The sequence below is a fragment of the Amphibalanus amphitrite genome, unplaced genomic scaffold (assembly GCF_019059575.1).
Source record: "Amphibalanus amphitrite isolate SeventyFive unplaced genomic scaffold, NRLGWU_Aamphi_draft 001501F_arrow, whole genome shotgun sequence".
Classification (NCBI taxonomy): Eukaryota; Metazoa; Arthropoda; class Thecostraca; order Balanomorpha; family Balanidae; genus Amphibalanus; species Amphibalanus amphitrite.
In genome coordinates this window covers 119,738-143,747 of record NW_024882994.1, presented here as the reverse complement: position 1 = coordinate 143,747, position 24,010 = coordinate 119,738, and the positions used below count along the sequence as shown (strand labels likewise).

General features: G+C 51.0%; 1 protein-coding gene across 8 annotated transcripts in view; it reads right to left on the bottom strand.

The window, feature by feature from the left end:
* The window catches only part of LOC122373472 (long-chain-fatty-acid--CoA ligase 1-like), a 51,928-nt gene that overhangs the window by 15,233 nt on the left and 12,685 nt on the right, over positions 1–24,010 (bottom strand). For 4 of the 8 annotated variants that reach the window (XM_043351567.1, XM_043351565.1, XM_043351569.1 and 1 more), the window contains 2 exons: positions 17,218–17,369; positions 16,819–16,860 (listed from right to left, as the gene is read on the bottom strand). In XM_043351567.1, coding sequence (XP_043207502.1) covers positions 16,819–16,860; positions 17,218–17,361 — 186 coding nt within the window. In that variant the 5' untranslated portion in view covers positions 17,362–17,369. Of the gene's footprint in view, positions 1–1,811; positions 2,110–16,818; positions 16,861–17,217; positions 17,370–24,010 lie in introns of those variants that run through there. The other 4 variants (XM_043351571.1, XM_043351566.1, XM_043351572.1 and 1 more) reach the window with 2 other exon arrangements.

The window sequence follows — 24,010 nt, the reverse complement described above, 5'->3', positions numbered from 1 at the left end:
AATGAGACTGAGTTTGAAGTCATCGCAGGTCGCAATCAGGGCGTACGTTTTGTCGAACGTTTCATTCGACACCAACGGATGAGCAGTGCCTTGCACGATTGCATGACGCCCAGGGGATCGCCTCAGCTTCGCAAAATAGAGATCTAGGAGAGGAGGTCCGACTCTGCCAGCAGTCCCCCTCTCTGCAATGTCCGCCGACCTTCCGCTGCTCAGATTAACCCTGCACCGTTTGCCGGCGGGCCGTCGTGCCAGCCTCCGACACCCCTCTCCTCCCTCCGGCGGATAGTTTGACACGTCGCCAGCTCCTCGACGCCCAATGACGTCATCAGAGACCTCTGTCGGCTGCCACAGCACGTGCCGGGCGGTAAACAAACAGCCAGAGGCGGCACGGCCAAACCCCTCGGACCCAGAGCGACACAGCACACCTGAAAACAGCTCAATGGCTGAGCCTCAGCCATAGCCGGGGCTCCGCAAACAGTGCGTGTGTTTGATAGGCTAAAAATAGCCAAAACTTCCAGATTTTGACGAAATAAAACAAGCACCCGCAATAGCCTCAAAGATCAATTTGTTCTTTATTTAACGAATCAGTTGCATGTTGTCAAACAGACCGATATGGCGTGGCCCACTCGCCTCCGATCAGAAGTGACGCTGCATCACGACACGGCTAAATTTGACCCTAACGAGCTCGAAACAGCCGCCGTGTGACCTCGACGCATTGGCACGCGCGCCGCAGATTGGCACGTGCCAATTCAGCGGCTCGGCAGAACATTGAGCCGATGCCAGGGTGGCCAGCAGCTGAGTCGAAGGTCATTAATTTGGTGACGCGGCCGAATTTTAATGTTGTGGCTATCAATTCACCTCAGATGGCGGGTGGTTCCGGGCCAAGACCGACAGGACAGGATGTCAGCAGAGCCACTAGTAGGACAGTTTCGGCTCCGCGGCGGAGTAGGGGAAGAGGGGAGGGGCGATCAGAGAGGGGGGTGGAACGAGCGGGTGCCCTGCCAAGAGACCCCGGGCAGCGGAAAGGGAGATGCGTCACAAGATGCCAACGGAGAGCCTCGTGACAACGAATGCAGGTCAGAGGGAGCAAGGCGTAGTATGGCAAAAAAAAAATCCCCATACCAGTGTAACAAAAACAAACGGCAATAAGACACTCTATGGCAAACTTCAACGATAAAAAGATAACATTACCCTAATCGGAGTGAACCATAGAGCAGATCAACACTCGGACCTGCTGACGCACTAGTCAGGATAGCTCGGATTCCAGCTCAGCTCCTGGTACGGCACAGACCGGTAGCCTCCTGCACCGGTAGAACGTAACGGTCGGCCGCAGTGGAACCCGGCCGAGGAATGCGGCGTGGGAATTCAACGGCCCGCTCCGCGGCGGGCCGGGCCGGGCTGCAGGGCCAGCGCAGCGGAACTGTGCGGCCAGTGGTACTCTCCAGAGGCAACCGTATGACGCCCGGTACAGCAGCGAGCGCTGAGGTGACCGTATTGAGCGACGATGACTGCAAATGAAACAATTACCGAATGGGCTGCATGAATTTAGGAATCAAATTCAAATGTGTAACGGAAATTCAAACGAGCTTCATCCCTCGCCTATCGATTCATCAAAGTAAGATGATTTCGGCAAATACAACTATAATTTTCTCAAGGCAACGATGTCTTGCTTTTTCTGACGTAGCAGCCAACATGCAGCAAAACCATAACACCCCCTGGTCACAAGTCCTCCCCATATCGCAGGTGGTCTCCCCACCGTCTCCCGACACGACTCCGTCTCCCACAGGATTCAGTCCGTCTCCCCGACATACCCGCAGCGGCAGGCTCTGGTCGTCCACGTCTACCGGCGGCACCACCGGTCGGTGACCCAGGATGCTGCACATGGCTCCTCTTCCCCTCAGCCTCTCGCTCGGAGCGTCACACACGCTCACGCCGCCGCCGCCGGACGCCAACTGCCGGGCCGCGGGCGCACGGGGCGCCACGTCGGCGGCGCCGCGGAGCGTACGGCGATCACGCCACCACCGCAGGCGCCGCCTCCCGCCGCCGGCCCCGGCGCGGCAGCCGGGCCTCCACGTGGGTCGGCGTGCCGGGGGCCGGGCCGGTTGGTCGGTCCTGGACGGCGCCGCGGTTCGCTAGTGACGGGGGTAAGGCTGGGGGCGCGGCTCCAGGGCAGCTAGCGATTGGTGGTCCGGAGCAGGCGGTAAACAACAGCCGGTACCGGAGTCGGAGGGAGCCGAAGGGACGCCAGCAGCAGCTGCTACTGTGGACCGAGGGGTTCAACACAGCCGGCGGCAGCTGTCCTAGGGACTATCATCCGGGCTGCTCAACACAGCTGCCGGCAGTGGGGCCCACTGGAATGCAGCTGCGCCCAGTGTGGGAGGTCGGTGGTTCCAACTTCCACCGACTGGGACCGGGTCAGCACCCGATCAACAGCAGCAACAGGCGGAGCAGCCGTCCCTTGGCCAGAGGAAGCAAGCAGGAACTAATACGAAATAACCCCTGATAAACAGCGGGCAACAGGCAGTTAAGTGGCACCAGCTGACCAGATGGAGAATCAATGGAACACAACAGAACGTCAGCTCATCGAGAAACAGCTGACTTCCATCTTCTGCGACTACTATCAATGCAACTTCTATCATATGTAGTTGCATTCGTTTTATTTATTAATGCAGCTTTGATATAACGTCGCCGACGAGAGAACGCATCGATTGACAACTTAGCGTCGCATTACTTCAATGACTCAGATTCACATCATCCACTTGATCTCAAGTACTTCGAGTACAACACATCACCTTATCTTGCCAAATAAGCACCTCTCGACAAGATAGGCGAACAAACACCGTGACTTGAGGAATGCACGGTTGAAATAACGACCGGAATCTCCGTGTCATTCTGCAGGTGACCAGCATTACCGCACGAGCCGGCGGAGCTCGTGGACCGAGACGCCGCTACCTCTGATCGTCCACCTGACCAGTCTCAGTTCGTTCTGACAGTATCAGTACAAGAGCGGCGAACAAGCCGGGCGGCAGGCGTCAAAGGGCGGCCGCCGGGACAGACAGAGCCGCGGCGTCCGGGTTTGTTTAGCCACTCTGGTGTTTGCCCACTCCTGTCTGTTCTAGTGGTAGTGGTGACGGTTCAAACAAGGAACGGTGAAGGATGGAGGAGGAGATGGAAAAGAAAGGATTGGGAAGAAGCTAGCGCACAGGATGGATGGCATGGGTGCTTGTGTGAAGGACGGGGAGAGGAAGAGATGAGAAAAATGTCTAATTGTTTATTGTTTATTATCACCAAGACACCCACAGGCACAAAGAGCCCACTTACGGATGCAGTCACATAGCTAAAAAGGACGCCTGCCTAATAATTAACCGTATACACACTAAGCAAAACAGATATCAGTGATTGGGTAAACATTTTTAGAAAAGTTTAGATGGATACAAACTAGCCTGTACCGGTAAAAACTACCAAAGAGTCCCGTAACTCCGGACATGCGATCAAGCCAGACGGTGAATGAGTCACCGGACGCCTAAACATCAACCGTCTTCCGAGCATCCGACGAAGTCGGCAGCTGCGGCACTTGTGTGGCCTGAGTCACTGTCTGTCTACCGACGCGATAATGCGTCTGTACTATGTCGTAGTACTACGACGCTCCACTGTCAACAAAACTCCGATACGGAGTACCACAAACTGCACTCGAGCGCCGGATCGGGCGCGGAGGAGTGTCAGGAAATCGTCCCAGTGCAGTCCGAGTCGCCGCCGGAGGCCGGACTAGTCGCGTGATCTCTCCGGTCACGGGACACACTGACGGCACAAACTGTGGCATGTGACCGAGATGGACACCAGTCACGCGCTCTGAATGATTGCATACATAAAAAGATGAGCGTGGACGACGGACGTCTACCTACCCGGAGTATTAGAAGGCCAGCAAACGTGCAGGCCATGAAACTCTCAGCCGGTTAGTTGTAGCTACAGGGTGGAAAGTAATTACGCGAACATGTATTTTCTTACAATTTTGACCATCAGTGGAGCATTTTTATGAGTACGGGCTGTCATGGAACATAATTGGTCGTGTTTGTTGTCGCCTCATCTACCAAAAGTGACCTAACTTTGAACAATGACCTGGAAGGTCTTAAACACCTCTCGACTTAAAATGGTGCAGACGCCATACGCTGCACAAGACCGAAATGGGCAAAGAGCTCAATTTGGAGCTGCCAGGGAAAGCGTTTGTGATTATTTTCGCTGGACTGGCGGAGAAGGGATTCGTAGCGGTCTCAGCACCAGCATTGCACAATTGTACGTTTTTTTTAACATAATAACACTTGAGAGGAATTAAAAAGCAAAGCCGCCCGCGGCAGCAACCCCTCGGCGAATTCTGTCGCCGGGCGGGTGGTCACCATGTCGGCGACAAAACGACGCCAGTCGACCCGAAAACTGGCAAAATAGCTTACTCTGGCCGGGTACCCGTTCTAGGATATCACGATTTGCACATTAATACGCAAAAATTCAAAAATTAAGTCGTACAAACCCTCGGGATGACCAAAATTCACGAATTAACAGCAGAATTGTTAATTGAAGCTTTTCAAAGACAATCAAAGATGGACAGAGGAGGACAGGCAGCTGGATTTGTGGTTGGGTGAGACATCTGTGAAACTATTTCATCCGTCAAACCTGCAGAACAACTGCTCTGAGGGCTGCTGTTGCGTCCTATGTCCCGTCCGTCCCAACCTTCAAACATCCGGCAAAGGAACTCATCAGTGGGTCACGAGCCCCCGGGTGGTGTCAGAATTGCGTGTAGCGCTAAAAAAGGTCACTAAAAATAAAGTATACAACCGGTGGAACATCCTCCAAGACGAGTGTCTCTGTCTAATCCACCGTGCAACGAAAGGGTCAAAATGACTGAGCGCACTTTTGTGCCTGACGCAAAGAAACTGCTCTTCGTGATTTGTGAAATCCTTACTTTCACGGCCAACAAAACGCAATACTGGTGCTGTGAGAACCTGTTTATCTTCAGGACATACAAAAGCTGATCTGGGAAACGCCTGGGCCTCAATTCGATTAAAAATCTCCAGATGACTCCTCAGGAGACCGTCTAAAACCTGCAAGGAGCCACCAATACCGATTACCTCACTGGACAGCTCCATAAGGTGTGGGCTGAGCTTTGGCCAACAGATCTTCACATGCTGATGTAAATCATGCCGGAACGCCTATGTCAATGCATCGCAACTAGATAAGGATAAAGTAAAACATATATTGTTTATGTCACCGCCGTTTTTTCATTACTAGAAGACGAAAAAGTATGTTCGCGTAATTACTTTCCACCCTGTAGGCACTTGTTAACAATATTACTGTATTAATTAACAGGTAGGATGCACCGCGCCGGTGCGGCGACCCGCCTTATCGCCCCTTGCGTTCCGTTCCGGTGACCTGCAGTCGGCCGGTTACGCCAGCGACCCCGGCGAGTTACACACGTTCGACCGGCCCTGCGGGGTCGGAGAGCGGTCTAATCGGATCACGGAGGAGGACCGGTCGGCCGAGTGGCCGGTCCGAGTGGCTGCTCGGAGCTGATGTGGGCCGACCGGCTGACAGGACTGAGCCCGCTCAGACGAGGAGGAGCGCCCGAGTGGGAGTGTCGGGTATATCGGAACCGGATGGCAGAGGTATGAGGGGGAAGGAACGGGGAGACGGGAGAAAGGAGGAGAGGAGAAAAGAGGGGAACAGAAAAGAAGAGAGATAAAAATACGATTGTAAGTCATGGAAACTGTTATGGAAGGACCAGAGGCAAGAGACGACCACAGAATGACGGAATATAAACAAGACGACGCCGATGTAAACCACCAACATGCATCATCACATCAGAGGTCGCTGCTGATGTAATCTGCTTCGAACTTCGCTGAGTCAATGAACAAACAATCATGTACCAAATCAACAAACGTCACCAAAGCGGCCACCGAGCTGACAAACTCACTTCCTACTGATACGTAAGAAGTATTCGAGCGCAGAGCGCACTACAGCGTCAAGAAGGCAGTTTACTCGAGTCAACTCGTCCCCAATCTAGGTATCGACCGTAGCCTACTGACACCGTGTGCAAACTGCAAGACACTGCCGACATTCCAGTGGGCCTTCAACTCCATCGATCAGCCGTACACCTACACGGGGATATAGAGAGCTGGGCCGATGAGCGACGGGTCACCCCATTGCACCGGTACCGACTAATGGAGACGTCCATCAACCCTACACGGGTGGACCAGCCGGGGGAGGTTCCACGGAACTTCAAGCGGCCCGCCAGGCAACAGGGGGATGATAAGGGACAGACGCAGACGGACAGTGATGTGAAGCTGGTAATGGCTCCACGGAACCTCACACCAAGGCGCAGACGGGCCGCAGTGCTGTGAACCGGGTAATGGCTCCACGGAACCTCACACCAAGGCGCAGACGGACAGTGATGTGAACCGGGTAATGGCTCCATGGAACCTCACACCGAGGTACCGGGCAGACGCGCAGTGATGCAACATGTAGACGGAGGAATATGGGACGAACGTGTGAGGTATGACACGCTGAAGTGATAACTGAGCATGTCGTCGCCATTGCATAAGCTGAGGTAAAACGAGAATTGCCGGTCGTCGAATCATGTTTCGTAACTCGCTTTATAATGGGATGCAGAAGTGAAGGATTTACCTAGGTCGGAAACAGCCTAAGCGACGGGATAAACTGATAAAGGCACGTAGAAGTGCATTGTGCAAGTTTCACTGTTATCCTGTCAACAATTCTGACGTCCGCCAACGTTGGAACAGCTTCATCGCCTCCAACACACGCAAATCAGCAGTCATACTGGGGAAGCCCTTGTCATAAAAACAGAGACCTTTCAAACATTAGTCACACCACGGCGATACCATCCACCAACTGCAGACCTGCGACCGACACTACCCTCCGCACCAAGTGATGACCTTTGTGGTTCAACAATGCACCACTGCAAAGGTCACGTGACCGACCTTGCCGTGACCTGACCTCTCACTGGGCGGGTAAAAAGCGTCCCACCGGAGCTGGGGCGGGTGCAGGATCAATATCGACAACTGCGCGCCACGGCCCGAAATAGCCACCTTCGGAGACACGGAACGGCTGAGGGAAGAAACTCCGCCGCGGCCAGGATCCGGGTGGGCTATTTTCTGAACTAATATCATCAGGAATGCTACGATTCTGAAGCAGGCCATCAACCATCACCAACTTCGTGTGGATGATCAGCAAAGTCCCTTCATCACAGAAATGACCGGTCGTGGATTCGCAGCCGGTTTAGCTCAGCGGCGTCTGGTTTTCACGGGTCACTTCAATTCACACCAGGGCTGCCTCATCGCACCTGACTGCCAAATCTACCACACAAACGCTGGAAACCTTCACATCGCTGTGTGAAAAGCAGTCAGGAACGTTACCACCGAACTCCGACCATGTATTGGACATTGCGCCGCTGCACCTATGACCTACCCGGTACCCCCACAGCTGTTCAGGGCTCTTTGCAGTTGTCATTATAGGCCCCGCGGGTCGACGATCGTTCGCACTCGTTCACACAGCATGGGCTGACCTTTCGGGGACCGGGCGACCATCGGCCCACGGTGGCGCCATGCCCTGTGACCTGGTGTGTTAACGTACACATTAGTTCACAGACAGACCCCATGCAAAGAGTTCGGTACAGTCTCCTCAGAGAGTTCACCGAATCGACACGTGTACGGAGCCCAGGCAGGACGCCCGCGCACCCGAGGTCAGTTTGGAAACGGGCGCTACGCCGTGGGATTTGCTGACCTTATGGGTCACGCAGTTAGTTCGACTGTACCCTGAGAACGACAAACTAATACAGTTCGGTCCTGAGCAGCTTTGTTGTGTTTTATCGAAAAATTCCAGCAGACCGGCCGTCGTAGTTAGTGGTCACGCCACAGATCACATGAATGCGCTGTCAGCTGGACGGTTGTGTGACCTCCCCGTCAGACCACTGCACAGTGGGGATTTTTCCGATCTAGCGCCTATTAATTCAAATAATATTTTTTGGATTTTTGTTTATTTTTTGTGTCAGTAGGGCTAAGAAATGTCTGATTTTTTCATATATGGCATTGTTTTATCTGTATGTCCACAGCAAAACTAGGAAAAATGCGCCCAAAGTTCACACTCATGCGTGATTACTCAATGGGCTCAGCAAGGCCCGAAAGTATAGCTCAATTTCATTGTCCTGTCCTGTTGGTTTTAATCTTGCGAGGTCTTAAAGTTGCATATCGTCTGAAAGGCACCTTTATTAGGAATGGAATGGCAAACAGAAAGTATGCCACAACCTTACTAAGGTCACAGAAATGCCCTTTACAAAAAACCCTTACAGACACCATATTGAAGGAATAGTATTCTAAATAAATGTAGGAAATCAACAATGTTCTCCACACTTTTCCACTCCGAAATATATCCTATCGAATTCGCCACTTTCTTCTGCACAAGACAACGCCTAGTTTGGCTGCCGAAACTTGCCTGAACACGGAATATTCACATTAGAGTATCTTAACACCCCACTCGAGGAGCGCTAGGGCAAACAGCACGATATAGGTATGTTCCGGACATAGGCGAATAATTTTACTTCGTGATTTATATGATGCATATTTTCTGAGACACATTCATTAGGAATAGGATGACAAGCGTAAATTATACATACCGTAACCTTATTAACCATCGCACTTGTGGGGAGGGGGAGGGGGAAGGGGTCTGATAAAACCGCATGGTTTTCCGCAAATTACTCGCGCAAAAAGCGGCCGATCGCGACGAAACTTTCGGTGCCCTCGAGATCATCAATTTTAAATCTAACCTAAAAATTTCATGACTCTGACCCAACTGACCTTTGACCTGTGGCATATTTCTCGAGACCATGTTTGGCCGGAATCGCGATTCGGCGTATGCCAGAGCATTTTCCGCGGTTTCCAGTCTTTTTGTGGTTTTAAACGTTCAAATATGTGAAATGATGTTGGTGCCATGCATAATGGTGGGAGTCAAGGTCACGTGAAGGTCAAGTCAAGGTCATTGACCTTTTGATGACCTTGGTTCACTTTTTCGAGTTTTACTTGTTTCTAGGGTAGTTTTTGGTGCTGATTTCGATTTTAGCAGCCATTTGAATATTTACGAAGTAGTTCTAGTGCCTTCGTTCCATGTTACGAAGCTATCAGTAGTAGGTGACACTTCTATGGATGGCCGGCAGGACGCCTACTAATTGATCTAACGTGACCTGACCCGACCTGGCCTAAATGCATAAAGACATCGTCTGTGATCAAAACTAACATGAAATTCGTGATCAGCACCCCAAAATACCCCGTAACACCCTAACTTTGCGAAGTTTCAAGAGGTCTCGATTTCCCAATTTAAGTTGGGTCATTAAACTGACTTGGAAAGTCAGCTTATGACCTTGGACTTTGAAATTGGATATATTCGGCCTAATTTCGTCATAGGCAGCACGCTTGACTTTTCCGCGAAGCTCTAGCTTGATCAGGGGCCAAACGGCTGAGCGGGGGGTCCAATTGAACCCCCTATACTATGTTGATTATGCACATTTACAGGTAAAATTCTCACCAGGACACACCAGCCAACACCTGTGCACAATCTGGCTACAATTCTACCTATGGTTTGCCCTCTACGAATAAATAGGTGCTAGATCGGAAAAATCCCCACTGTGCACTGGTCAGGCCACTCTGGGGAGCAGGGACCACTACGTCGCAGGACGCAGGGTCATTCCTCTGGCGCTATCAGCTTCCTTATAGTGTTGGTAAGAAGACCACTGGGGAGTAGGGTCCACTACGCCGCAATATTATCGACCTTCTGGCGACATCGGCTTGTCTGTTGTTGAACCGGGGACCTACTACGCCATGACAATTCTACCTCCTATGTCGCACCACCTATGTTGACAGATTTGTCAAACATCAATCACAACGCTGAGTCCATAAAGCTTCGCCCGCAGCACTCACGCGAAGTGACTATTTGTCTGTTGGTATTACCACATACCCATCACATACCTCGCCATTTACCCCGTCAGCTTTCCTGAGAAACCTGCACTGATAAATGGTCCACGAACACACCTTACAGTACATGTGCCCTGCATCGAGTACATACAACGCCACCACGTGAAGCCACTTCTGCGCCACTCAAGAGTGTATTGACTTAGGTCATTGGGCAATGCTTTCCGATGTCCTATCGCGTCGCCTCATCGGTGGATGACGCGGCGGAAGGGGTGGAACTCATGTTTGCTCTACTCAAGTGGATGTGAAAATTACCCATGTGCTTGTCAATCAGAACTAAAACACGGCATACCTGAGCCATCTTGATAGGTTTAAACACAGACCAAAAACGCCCACTTTCGTTCAAGTCATCCCTTCAATGCACTGTTTCAAGCATGTTGACATAGATATTCATACTTGGCCCAAGCACCTCCTTACACTTCCCTCGTCCCATTATCGGCACTCCCTTCCCGCGCAGCCCCCCCCCCCCCCCCCCACACACACACACACACTCAGGCAAACCTCTGCGGGGAGCAGATGAGTCACCGATGACGACACTCGTCGGACCATCACGCCACCGTCACGGCGTCACAGTCGCCGGCTGTGAGACGCATCCCGGACCCTGCGCGGGGGGGCTGCAGTATCGACCACTGCCGGATCCGGCCGGACGGCGGCGGAACCGGGCGAAACAGACATGGGCGGAGACGGGCGGAACCGAGGAGACATGGGCGGAACAGTGGAGATATGTGCGGAACCCAAGGGAGACACGGTGGCGGGTGGACGTAAACGGAACGGTGGAGATAGGGGCAGAGACGGGCGGAGCCCAGGGAGACATCGGCGCAGAGGAAGTAGGGTGGGGATTGGGGACATGTCCTGAAGGGCGTGTACATTTCCCATTAAGTCTCAACGGACCCAGTAGAGACGGCTGCGGTTTACGGCTTGCTCTTCAGTCTGGCACACCTCTAGTGCCATGATTTGAATGCGGGATGCTATCACACCACTGCGTGGTCGGAAGGTGGAGCTTCACCCCTGTTCATTCAGAGCTTCTGACACTGCACGCTGTCCTTCTAGCATACCATTCGTCCCATGGTTTGGAAAATCTGACTTCTCTGATGACCAGTGACATGGGTCACAACACAAACACAGCAAAGTCTGATGCCAGGTGACGGCCCCGGCCTCGCCGTGGGCCAGTGACATGGGACGCCAGACGTCGACCGAGGGAGCTGGGCGGCAGCCCAACGGATCAAGGACGCCGTCCCTCACTGATGTCGCTGCCCCGCCAGGACCCCAGCGCCGCCCTGACCCGTGATCGGCCCTGTCAGCAGAGGTCCCAGCACCTAACAGAGCAGGCCGCCACGGCTCGCTGCCAGCACACGTCAGGGTGCTGCAGTCGGGATCCACAGCAGCCAATGTCCGGGTCCTTGGCAGGGCAATCCTGGACGTTCATCACAGGACCTCAGACGGCCCCTGGATGTCACAGCGGGTGGCATCTAATGTGGCGCCTGAGCGCTTCAGAGCTAGATTACCAGAGCAGACACTGATGAGTGGGTTAGTGTAACACCTCCCTGCCAAAGTATCCACCGAGTTGTGGATGGCCGCGTCTGCTCCGGAGGCCACCCTCCGTCGAGTGGCCATGACAGGTGTGTGACAGATCCTCCGTCACTTGACCGCTGTGACGGCCCAGTTGGCCGCGGGCGGTGGTCACGTGACCGGCCCCGGTGTCAGATCCGGCAGCTGTGACCGCGGAGGCGACCGACTGCGGTATGCAGATGGCTCGAGAGTAGTACAGCGGCCAATCCAGCTCAAAGAGGAACCATGTGAGGTCCAACTCAGCAGGAAACTTTGTTAATACATCTCTTGAAATTTGAAAATCGCATGAAAATGAAAGAAAACGGATGCATCTCCTCAAGATGCAAGAGGAAAGCAGAAAAGAAGTGGAGGAGACCCCGGCCATTTTCTCCAAAGCGCATCACCCTGAAGCAGTGCTCCATTGTCTACTACGAGCACAGCCTAAGGATAACGGATACAGCTGACAGCGTCTGAACAAATGTAAGCGAACCACTGACACCACTGTGACACCACTGCCAGCATGGAGGACAGCAACAAGTGCACCTCCCCGTGGCCTGAGCCCATCCCCTGACGCCACGTGTGCTGTTCACGTGTCGCTGCACGTGAGCCACTGGCTCGTCAGTCACGTGCGCGCTGACACGACTGACAGGGCCGGACAGGGCCCGGTCCGCACGGCGGTGTCAGCTGACAGCCGGTCAACCTGTAAGTTACTCTCCGGGGACTGCCACCGACTGGATTGGGTGGAAAAGTTCCACTCCACCCAATCGGTGGGAAGATGGGCTACTGCCGGAAACCGTGTAAAGTATCAGACGAAATATACTGCGCTTTCGAGCAGCGACGTAATCCGCCGAATGATATTTTCGACGGACTACCACAGGGAACAGATTTGTCCATACCAAATGCAATTTGATTAACCTCACCAGCTTCTCGCGCAAGACATGCTCAAAATGCCCTGTGGAAGATAACTGCGACATTCATTGCTTCAGTGCGCAGCTTGGTGGTCTTCAATATGAGCGCATGTTTGCTCGGTGTATGATCATATGTTATTGACGCTGAGGCAGAAATCAACAAGCCAACCAGATGGCGGGTATGTCCCCGGGTGAGCTCACTAGTTCGTCACGCATTCACAAACAAAAGACGGTGGTATCCCCATACTGTCCAAATGTGGCCCGTGTACATTGTACACTGAACATCGTACCCTATGCCCGGAAAACGGGGAAGACCTTACTGTAATTACACATTGGTAAACGGCCGCAAACAAATAACCATGAGAGCAATTCAAGATGTATATCTTACAAGCTAGAAATTCCTGTCATCGCAAAAGCAGGAAATTTAAAAACAAGTTTTAATTAAACCAAACAAATGTTTTCAGACATACTTGATCTTAGCAGCAGGGAGCTGACAGAGATAATTTTTATTGTGATTTGGTTTAGTATGTGCGGTAATTACATCTGAAAAATGCGCCACTTTCCCATTACGTTCCCAATGTTCGGTCGCATGTCATCTCTTCCCTACCAGTCATGACCCATCAGCCGCTCCTCCCGCAGCCCCCGCCCCCTCCGTCCATTCATTCACACAGACCGGACCAATACAAAGGCGCCGCTCTGAATCACGTCCCCGTCCGGTGACGTCAGCGGTGACGTCACCCATACACACGTGTAACTACGTCAGTCGGCGGCGGCGCGGGTGGGAGGGCCGCGACGCAGTTTTTGTGACTGGTTTTGCGGGGAGGTAAAAAGACGGTTGCAAAAACAGGGCGAGACCAAAAACCATGGTGCATGTTTGTTATGGCCGTGTGAGACTCGCTCATATCGTCCTGATGTCTGCCCTTTCATTGAGAGACCAAGGCGCTCGCCACCTTCACGATAATAGGGCTGGATGATCCGCGAGCTTTGCATTGATCCTAGCAACGATTCGCGTCTCTCTCCAGCCAAATTCCATGTCTTCAGTCTGCAGAATGCGGCACTACAAGCCACCCACCATTTTCCCTCCCTATCAGCCACAACACTGCCTCTCAGCTTGTAATATACCAGTCGGCGGCTCCTGTGGGGTGCGACTGGACGGACAGTGGACATAACCCACTCTGCCCACTCAGAGGAAGGCCGGTCTCAGCCCCGGCGTCATACGGCAAGCTCCAACCGGCTTTGAAAGCATGGAGCTGGAGAATGTGAATTTGAAAACATGGATCATGGAGCTTGTTCCGATTTGCACAATAATGTTTCTGAATCGTCTTATTAGAACAAACTTTGAAGGACAAACCTAAGACCAACCTTTCTAAAATCCTTCATACTTCATAGAACACATGTAACTGAATGACACTTTCACGTATCACGTTTCACGAATGTCCGTATCGAATGTTAATCTTCCCACTAAAAGCTCGTCTAGAAGTTAGTGTCCACTACCACGGCGAGTCTAACCTCCCCATTAGTGGCGTCATTTTCCAAAAAATGGCTGACCGATACCGACCGAAACCAAAATTTGGGAAAAATTTCCGACCGAATACCGACCGATAACATCCCAAGCCAAAATTTGACCGAATTTTGACCGAAATTCTATTTGCTATTACTCTACCCCAAAATTAAAAAAGTGGTAAATTCTGATAGAAAATAATGGGAAATGGCATTTCAGTCCAAATTCAATCAATTCTTAGCCACTGCAAAATACATTTTGTGGTAGAAGTTACATTGCTAAGGGTAGGAACACATGGACTTCAGCATTTCACATATTTGGTTAATTAGAATTGTCAAGAATCTACTGTGGTCTATGTAAGGAAGAATACTCATTCATGTTGCAAAGGCACGATCAATTAGTAAGTCTAATGGTTGGTAATAGGCATGTTCATGACAACATTCCCTAGGAGAAAAGGCAGAATCAAAACACCACAAAAGACATCAACACTGCTTGGAAACTGGCCTTGAGTCTTGAGATGTGGTCTGAGATACTCTACAAAGAATTTGACACTGAAAATCCAGCTGAAAAGGCAGGTATTAGGTAGCTCTGAGCCTGAACTTCGTCCCAAAAAAAATGAAATGAAAATTCATTAAACTGGCACTGTCTTATCTTTAAAAGAAAACACAATATGCAGACAAAATTAATACAAAGTGGCGCAAAATAATAGAAGAACCAAGGATTGACTTTTAAGATCCTCTCTTCCCTAACGAAAGGATGTAATATGATGACGTAATATTTATTTATATGCCCTTTTGGTTGAATTATTGAAGGGAAATTAATTTTCTTTTCTTGAATTACACTCACAATGTTGATTTCATTAGAATTCAATATCGTGTTGGATCATTTACATCAATAAAATCATTCACGAGGCAGCATGTAACAATGCAAAACCTTTTTTGCAGCAACTTAATCAGCTGGTTTTAAGTCTCTGTTATGGCGCATCTGTTTCGAAATCCTTGATAACCTTGTGATGTGGAAGATTCCAGAAAGCGGACATGGCCGAATCTGTAGTTTTTATCAATATTCCTATGTTTTTATGTTGTGGTGGACGGTGGTCATCTAGATTTTAAACATTTGGTTGGTACCTGCAATATTTAAGGAGAATGTGGAATAGTAGAACACCTGTGAAATGTAAATGTGATCACTGCTAAGTGCTAAGTGCTAACTGTCCAGTCTTCAGAAATACATTTCAGTAACTTAAGTTCTTCTTGTCCTTAATTTTTGATTACTGTATAATGATTTTTGTAGGCAATACTTCTTTGATTACAGGTGATATTTTCAGTTAGACTGGAATAGAGTTGTGTGTACTTGTGGGGCCAACTGAGTCAACATCAGCCCGCTTGTAGTTGTGGTTAGACAATGGGTGGCTGCTGCATGCTGGGTAGGATGGCTACTCAAGGCCATATATAGTTGGCTACTGAAGTTGCCAAAATGTGGCATCTCTTGTAGCCTTTCAGTTGGGGAAACTACGAGGAGCCAAACAAAAATTGGATTAGCCAATCAGCGGCTGGAGTGGGCGGGGCGATGACCATATATGGTCATAAAATCAGACAACTTCATCTTTTCAATGAATTTTAGCATTCAAATGAAAAAATAAGGCATAAGAATGTTTTTTAACCACACAAGACCTACACTCACCCCGTGCATAATTAACCGGCGGCTCTAAATCGCAGAGTTACAACGCAAGGTCAAACCGTGATTGGCAAATATGGCGGATTGAAACAGACGCGCCAAGAAATGTAAGCAGTACCGTGGTTTAAAAATGTCATTATTTTTATTATTTTGTTTATGGTTTTTCTAATTGTAGTTAAGTTATTAATTTAGAATTAAATATTTTTGTTTATTGTAAATAAATTAAATCTTTTAACAATTTTATTTCATAAAACCAATCCATTTATTGAATGGCCAGCTGATTGTGACGCCCAGAACCTGCAGAAAAGCCGTTTTCCTATCGACATTTTCGAGTCAATCCGCCGAATTTAATCGAATCACACTAATTCCTAGTGAAAAATGGAAGCCTTTTCTCTCGAATAAGTGGACGCGATACCGCAAGTACCGGCTTGTCGTACCGTTTTTCACCCTTAGTAGCGGGGGCTGCATTTATGCCCATATATGGTCATCAAAAGTCCATTTATTGACCAATCCATTTTTTGACATTCGCCTCGTAGTTTCCCCAACTGCTTTGGGGGAAATTTTGCAACTTGTTATCATTAACATCCCAATAAATTTCATTTTAACTAGGCAAAAATGGAATACTTTCTCTTATTGAAAATGGTTTCACTGGCAGGGTGACCGAAAGTGTCCGATTTTTGGGGGGCCTGACCGACCGATTACCGAATCGGTCAGCATCTCTTTTCGGTAACCGAAATTTTCGGTAACCGATTGACACCACTACTCCCCATGCTCTAGCATACGTCGGCGAAAGCCCGAGCAGGTGGCATCCACCGCGTGAGATGTGATGTCTGTACGAGCTGCTACTACCAGTTAGTTGTTAGTACCTCACTAATGCATGTCAACCAAGCTACTCAGCTAACTGGAAGTCAGTAGCCACTACCAAAATCAGCCCCCTCAAACGTCCCAGTCTGCTCACCAGGGTGGCAAACCCAAACCCACTCCAACCAAGCTTCGCCAGACCACTAGCAGTCAAACCCGAACTGCCCAGGCAGCATTTCAGCCCGTTCGAACCACCCGCTACCGCTCTACGCCCCGCGCGCTGGTAGCCCGTGTCTGCGGGTACCAGTGTCACCAGAGGCGTCCCCTCATGCTCCGAGGTATCACACACGATATAACGTACCGGAGCTGGGTCTCTGCCCTGGCGGTTTGGCGGAGTCTCGAACTGGGAAACAGCGGGTGCAGATGAAACGGGTACTACGGGACACAGAGAGCCCTAGCCAATGCTGAGTGACGAACTATGTTTTATGTTTTTAACAGGAGATTCATGAAAGATGCATTAGCACTCTCATTTACCTGCCTCTCATCACTACCATTTCTTTTTCTTACTAGTGCCTGCATTTGAACTGACTGTTAATCATAAAAAGCAAAGAAATTCATCCATTTCCACATTGGGTAACCTATTTAGAACAGCAAATACAAACGAGTCCAAACCAAACTGTCAGCACATCCGACCTGCCCTCCCATCAACTGTCTCTCGGTGTCCCGACCTCTCTCCCCTCCCGCTCCCCTCCCCTCTCACCTCCTCGACGGTCTGCTGTTCGAGGTCGACCAGCGGTTTCACGGGAACGGGCTGTCGCGAGTAGTAGTAGGTGGCGGCGGCGGCCACGGCGGTGAGCGCCACCGCGCCGCCCGCGCCACCTATCGGCTCCAGGTACTGGTCCATCGCAGACACTGCGGGAACAGAGACACGGGGTCAGCGCCGCCAGCGCCACCTATCGGCTCCAGGTACTGGTCCATCGCAGACACTGCGGGAACAGAGACATTAGGAGAGTTAGCGCCTATCGGCTCCAGGTACTGGTCCATCGAAGACACTGCGGGAACGGGGGGGGGAGAGAGTTAGAGGGTACTGGTCCATCGCAGACACTGCGGGAACAGAGATACGGGGTCAGTTGAGAGACAGTGCAGGCATGGAAAGACGGGGAGGGTTACCACAGAGACACTGGGGGAACACAGGAGAGTTAGCGCCTATCGACTCCAGGTATAGTGGTCCATCGCAGACACTAGGGAACACAGGGCCACAGGGGGAGAATTAGCGCCTATCATCGCAGACACTGAGGACAGAGGGGGAGAGTTAACGCCTGGCTATCGGCCCCGGGTACTGGTCCATCGGAGGGGAAACAGGGTCAGCTGAGAGAGACTGCAGCAAAGAGAGACAAGGCAGGGTCAGCTGAGAGGCCAGAGAGACGGGGAGGGTTAGCTGACAGACACTATGCTTTAGAGAGACGGTGGAGGTTAGCTCATCGACACTTGGAGCGCCTGGAGACTCTGAGGAGGGTGATCTGCCTGACACTGCGGACGACAAGACACGGAGAAAAACGCTGTGAACACCCAGAGAGATAAGACTTATTCACATTTCGTCCGGGTAGCTGATGAGGGGAACGACAGATGTGGGTCAGCTGAGGGAAGGGGAAAGGATCTGATTTCTGACAAGGTAGGTGCCGAGTGACCACTAACGGGGAGAGATGCGACCTTACCCTAACCCCGCTGCAGCTACTCGAGGACAGTACCGCCCACCCCGACGACACCGTACACAGATACGTTACCTCCGGGCGCACACGGCTCGATACCGCGCGCCCATTGGCCGCTGATGACGTCACCGGTCAGTCTGTCGTACGGCCGGCGGTCGGTGCCATGGCGAGGGCAGGAATACGACATCGACACGGGGCGAAAAGGAACGACTGGAATAGGACACCGACACGGGGCGAAAAGGAAGGACTGGAATAGGACATCAACACGGGGTGGAACGGCAGGGCCGCGGATGGCACCGTTGACAGCACGCTATTGATTACACTGCACTTTCCTGCACTAACGATACACTATGCTACACCACACTGCGTTACGACGGCCCACACTGCATTTCACTCACATTTGCATGCTATTTAAGCAATTTGTAAAAAGGAATCAGCAAACACCACAACACACCAACGAATACCAAACAATGCATCCACAAACACTACACCAGCAAACATCGCAACAAACACAACAACAAACACCAAAAAACACAAGAGCACACAAGCAAACAAACACGACATCAAACATAGCACCCAGTACCCCCGAATCCACCAGCAGTCGGCACAGCTGCTGCACGCTGTGCCCACAGGCACGTTCACGGTCCGTTCGCTCGTATCACCCCGGTGCTACCACCACCCAAACGTGATAGCACAGCGCGCCGGGTCAGCCCTGGGCGCTATCGGAGCCGGATCTCGACACCTACTCGGCTCCACAGCATAACGTGAATGGACTTAGCAGGAGGCCGACAAACTCGAAATGCATGTTGGGAGTGAGGGTGGGGCGTTCAGACACCGCTGTGGGTACAGCTGTATTGTGTTTGGGTTCCACTGTTCTTGCTTGACACCTTCCCAGTAAACTGTACACGAATGTGTGGTTGGATGAAAGGCTGCTTTGCAAACGTGTTCCACAGGGAAACTGGTTCGGTTTTCAACAATCAAAGGTCCGATTGTCAATTACGACTCCGCCCTCACACTCGCATATTGGGGAGAAAGCCGAGAGTAGTGGGACTAGACCCCCAAAGCTGTGATTGTGACCCAAAGTATCGTCACCAGTGGGACTGTGACTCACGGCGGTTAAAGTATCGTCACCAGTGGGACTGTGACCCACAGCGGTTAAAGTATCGTCACCAGTGGGACTGTGACTCACGGCGGTTTAAGTATCGGCACCAGCTGGTGATTAGCGCACCTTGTTTGGAGCAGAGCTCAGTGCACAGTGCATAGTTAACGTGTAATTATCGTGTAAGGGTTGAGCTTAATCATAGCTTCCATGCAAGACGGCGGGGTGAACGGCCTCAACCGCGGCACGTAAGGGAAAGCTGCCAATCGAGGGGCGGGTGAGAGTGCAATGGGCGGTGGGCGGTGGCGGTGGGCGGTAGACAGGCGGCGGGCGGTGAGGACAGGGCGGTGGGGCGGCGGGCGGTGGAGACAGGGCGGTAGACGGTGGGCAATGGGCGGTGGACGGTGGGCGGTGGCGGTGGCGGTGGGCGGTGGGCGGTGGGCGGTGGGTGGTGGGTGGTGGTTGGGGGCAGGCGGTGGGCGGTGGGGACAGGGCAGTGGGCGGTGGGCGGTGGGCGGTAGGCAGTGGGCGGTGGGACGGTAGACGGTGAGCCGTAGACGGTGGGCTGTGGACTGTGGGCGGTGGGCGGTGAGGCCGACAGTGTGCAGTTCGCAGTAACGAAAAGGGTCAGGCGGTAGGCAGTCGCGGCGAACGACCCTGAAGTTTCTGTCTTTATACCTCCCCCCCCCCCATGACCTCTGTCAGCCCGTTCGTTCCAGTGGGTAGGTCTGCTCCATCCTCTGACTTATCATCGACACACGTGAGCTATCATAACGACCACGGCGGCACGAACCGTGACAAGACGGGAGCTACTTCAAAAGACGGGGGTGGCCCTATCGACAGCTATCGGCCAAAGTGCTGGCATGTAAAAACGGAGAAAGGAGGCTTCGGTTGCGTTGATGTTTGCATGAGACATAGCACGCCCAATTTGACGGAAAACGCTAGCATATCCACTATCCAGGTGCCAAATAGCACACTGCAGTCAATAGCACACAAGAAAAGGAATGGATGCAAACATTGGCGGTAGATTGCAGATTGCAGTCGAGGTCACAAAAGGTCACAGGGCCATGAGCAATTAGCAAACAATGTTTGAACATCAAAGTCAAGGAAGAAACTGAAGTAGAAGATTGAGGTTTAGGTAAACAAAATCACTATGGGTCTGGTCTCTGACGACATTCAACGACACATTAAATTCGCCGAAGATAGCTGAATATTACAATGGATGATATTGACGGCTTTATAAAATGCCGATTAGCAACTGGTAAAACATACCACTACTTATGCTAGTCGGGGCATCACGAATAACATTAGTGTCTGCTTATAGTCGGTATTGACTCATCTTCGGCAATACCTAAGCTTTTCCACAAAGATCACTCATGGGCCAGCAGCTAGAACACAAACGACCTATCGAGCTATTATAAATGAATGAAAATGTTCGCCGGTCTACAATCACGCCTCGGCCCAGAGAAACTTTTCTCATACCGAGCTTCAAGGACCCACCAATCTGCCCTGTTCTGACCGCTCACCCAGGTATCTGTCGAGCCGCTGACTCCTTCCTACCAGTTCCGTCATCAAACCCCTGCTCCTCCGTCTACTCCAACCCGCTCGACGGCCGACGCACGACTGAACGGTGCGGAGTCCGGAACACCACGGCGGTACGGACCACGGCACCTGAGCGGCGCCTGTTCCGGCTGCGTGACGGGGCAGTGACTCGGTAACAGACCCCCCCCCCCCCCGACACACACAGCCCCCCCCCCCCGGCGCACAGTGGGCGTTTCAGGGGTTCTAGCCTCTCACAACCTTTCAACCCTTATAGCCTTGGATCTAGGAGACCTACGCCTACGAATTACACACCAAACTGTAGCAAATTCATTAAAGAACGTGAATGCATGACGTTTCCCATGTTATAAGCTTTCGCAATGTGCAGGAACTGCATGAAATGTTGCATAAACGTGGCAAAACGGAGCACTTCCATTCCCCCTTGCGGTTTGGCCCCTGATGGAGCTAGAGCTTTGCGGAAAAAACGAGCTTGCTTCCCGTGATGAGACGAAGCCGATGATACCCAATTTTAAGGTCCTAGGTCATTGGTTGACCTTCCAGGTCAGGTCAATTACCCAAAATTCGGGAAAATCGGAACCTGTTAAAACATCGTAAAGTGAGGTTGCTTTGGGGCTTTTCGGGGTGCTGATCACGAATTTCATGCTAGTTTTGATCACAGATGATTTCTTCATGCATTTAGGCCAGGTCGGGTCAGGTCAGGTCAGGTCAACCAGTATGCGCCCTGCCGGGTATTCATAGTAGGTGTCAACCGCTACTGACAGCCTCGTAACATGATAAGAAGGCACCAAAACTACTTCGTAAATGCTCAAATGGTCGCTAAATTCGAAATCAGCTCCAAAAACTAGCCTAGAAACATGTAAAACTCGAAAAAGTGAACCGAGGTCACCAAAGGTCAATGACCTGACCTGACCTTCAGGTGACCTTGACACCCAGCATAATGCATGGAACCAACATCATTTCACATGGTTGAACGTTTGAAACCACAAAAAGACTGCAACCGCGCGGATAATGTGAGCCGACACGCCGAATCGCGATTCCGGCCAAACATGGTCTCGAGAAATAGGTCACAGGTCAAAGGTGATTTGGGTCAGGGTCATGAAATTTTTAGTGTAGGTGTAAAATTGATTAACCCGAATGTACTGAAAGTTTCGTCTTGATCGGCCACTTTTTACGCGAGTTATTCGCGAAAAAAACGAGGGTGGTCCGTTCGACCCCTTATAAGTCCGAGGGTTAAGGTTTTGAGTCGTTGACCTCGAGTCAAAGTCTGGTAAGAGTCCCTCAGGTCACGAACTTGGTCAGAGGAGGTCGACTGTCTAACTTACTTTGTTCCGGAGGTATTGACGGAAAACTAATATGGCCCTTGTGACGTCATAAATGACGTCATGCAAGGTTAGCAATGCAAAGGTGTAGCACCGTACCTTGCAGGGAGCGCATGAAACCATGATTCCATGTGCTTGAGATAGTTTTAGATCATTCCTGGCGCTAAAATAACAGTTTCCATATTTCCCTCATTGACTTATAACGGTGAGATCACGTGACCGACCTGACCGCATGTGAACTTTAGCAAAAAATCCGAGATATACAAATTGTGAGACCTCGCAGTATGCTACGTCCTGTAAGTTCCATCTTCCTGTGAAAGTTCCTTTGGCACTGAGGGCGTTGCGACGTTGCGACATCTGAGGACCGTGCAGAGGTTCACTTATGACGTCATAGGTCAGCGACCTGACCTGACGTAACCTGAAAATGCGGTTGATTTAACCAGATCCGGCTTGAATCAAAGGTCAAGTATGCCAAGTTTCAGCTCTTTATCGGCGGCGTGTTGTGAGCTATCGCGTTAAAACCTATAAGGGGGCAGCACCCCCCCCCCCTCGGCCTCGGGGGGGGGGCGTGACTTATGCAGAATTTCCCATTAACTCATGTGCAATACTTCTCATTTTTTTAGGAAACAAAATGTGTTTGAGGTTTCGCGAGCCCAGACCGGCCGGATCGCCCACTGTGCATCGCCTGAGGCCTTTCTGGTCACGTGACAGCTCATCCTCCGGTCAATTAGAATGCTTCTGACCCACGAGATAACACTGGCTGGTGTTACTGTCATCACTTGAAATAATATAAGCTAAAATGCAGGCTGATTTGTTCGCTCCCGTCACTATGGAGCTAATAAAGGCTAGACAGCGTATTGCAAAATGTTGCATAGCAGCAAATGGCGCAAGTTTGCGCACTTTTTTATTGCTTGGCCGGTTCAATAACATCACAATGCACATTGTGACACACGATTTAGAGCGGGACCTGGGGGAACTCAAAAGATCGGCTTTAACATAGTGAGTGATATTCATTTTAAGCATACAAAATAACTCGATGACATGTTTATCTCTCATGCTGCTAAATGATTTTCGCAACTTCATTTTTCGTTGCGCGGAATTGGTCGTAACATGTCACAGAACAACTCATAAAACCATTTACGTGTAAAACTCACGCGCGTAGGATCCCCATGGCATCTACTTTGAGTCTTCAAACACCCGAAAACTATGACTTGTCTACGGCCTAAGAAATCTTTGTGTTTGAAGCCCCTTTCACCCTATACCAAGTTGTTGCATGACCAGATAATGGTCATTTATGTAATGTATGGACATTTTGTAGTCGATTGGTATGCTTTTTGTTTTCATAAAAGCAAAATAATTTTTTTGCCCCGTAAGAGGCTAGACCGGCCCGAACGCCTACAGTGCGGCGGCTGGCCAGGAGCGGCCGCCGGGGTCAAGGGTTGTGCCCCGGGGCAGTGTTCACCGCACGCGCAGCGGTTTTTCAGAGCCAGAAGCGGTCTTTACACGCCGCCTGTCTGGAACGTGTCGACGCCGATATAAAAAGTCGGCGGTTCAGACGGCGACTCAGCAGTAGTTCTGGGTGGGGCGGCCGACATCGGGATATATTGTAATGGTAAATCCACTGAGGTTTCACCATTTCTGATGACGCTCCTACTGATGGTCCACAGTTCACGTGGAACTGCTGATGGCTCGAGAGACGAGAACCATCGGAGACTGCTCTATCACAAACATGGATTCATGCTAGTTCAGTTGCTGAGAGAATGGTAAGGGATAGCGTACCCGGTACCACTGGGATTAAAGAATGGAATAACGCAACTTTTATCTGGTCTACATGAAAACTATTTAATGTATTCAAAATATCATGGC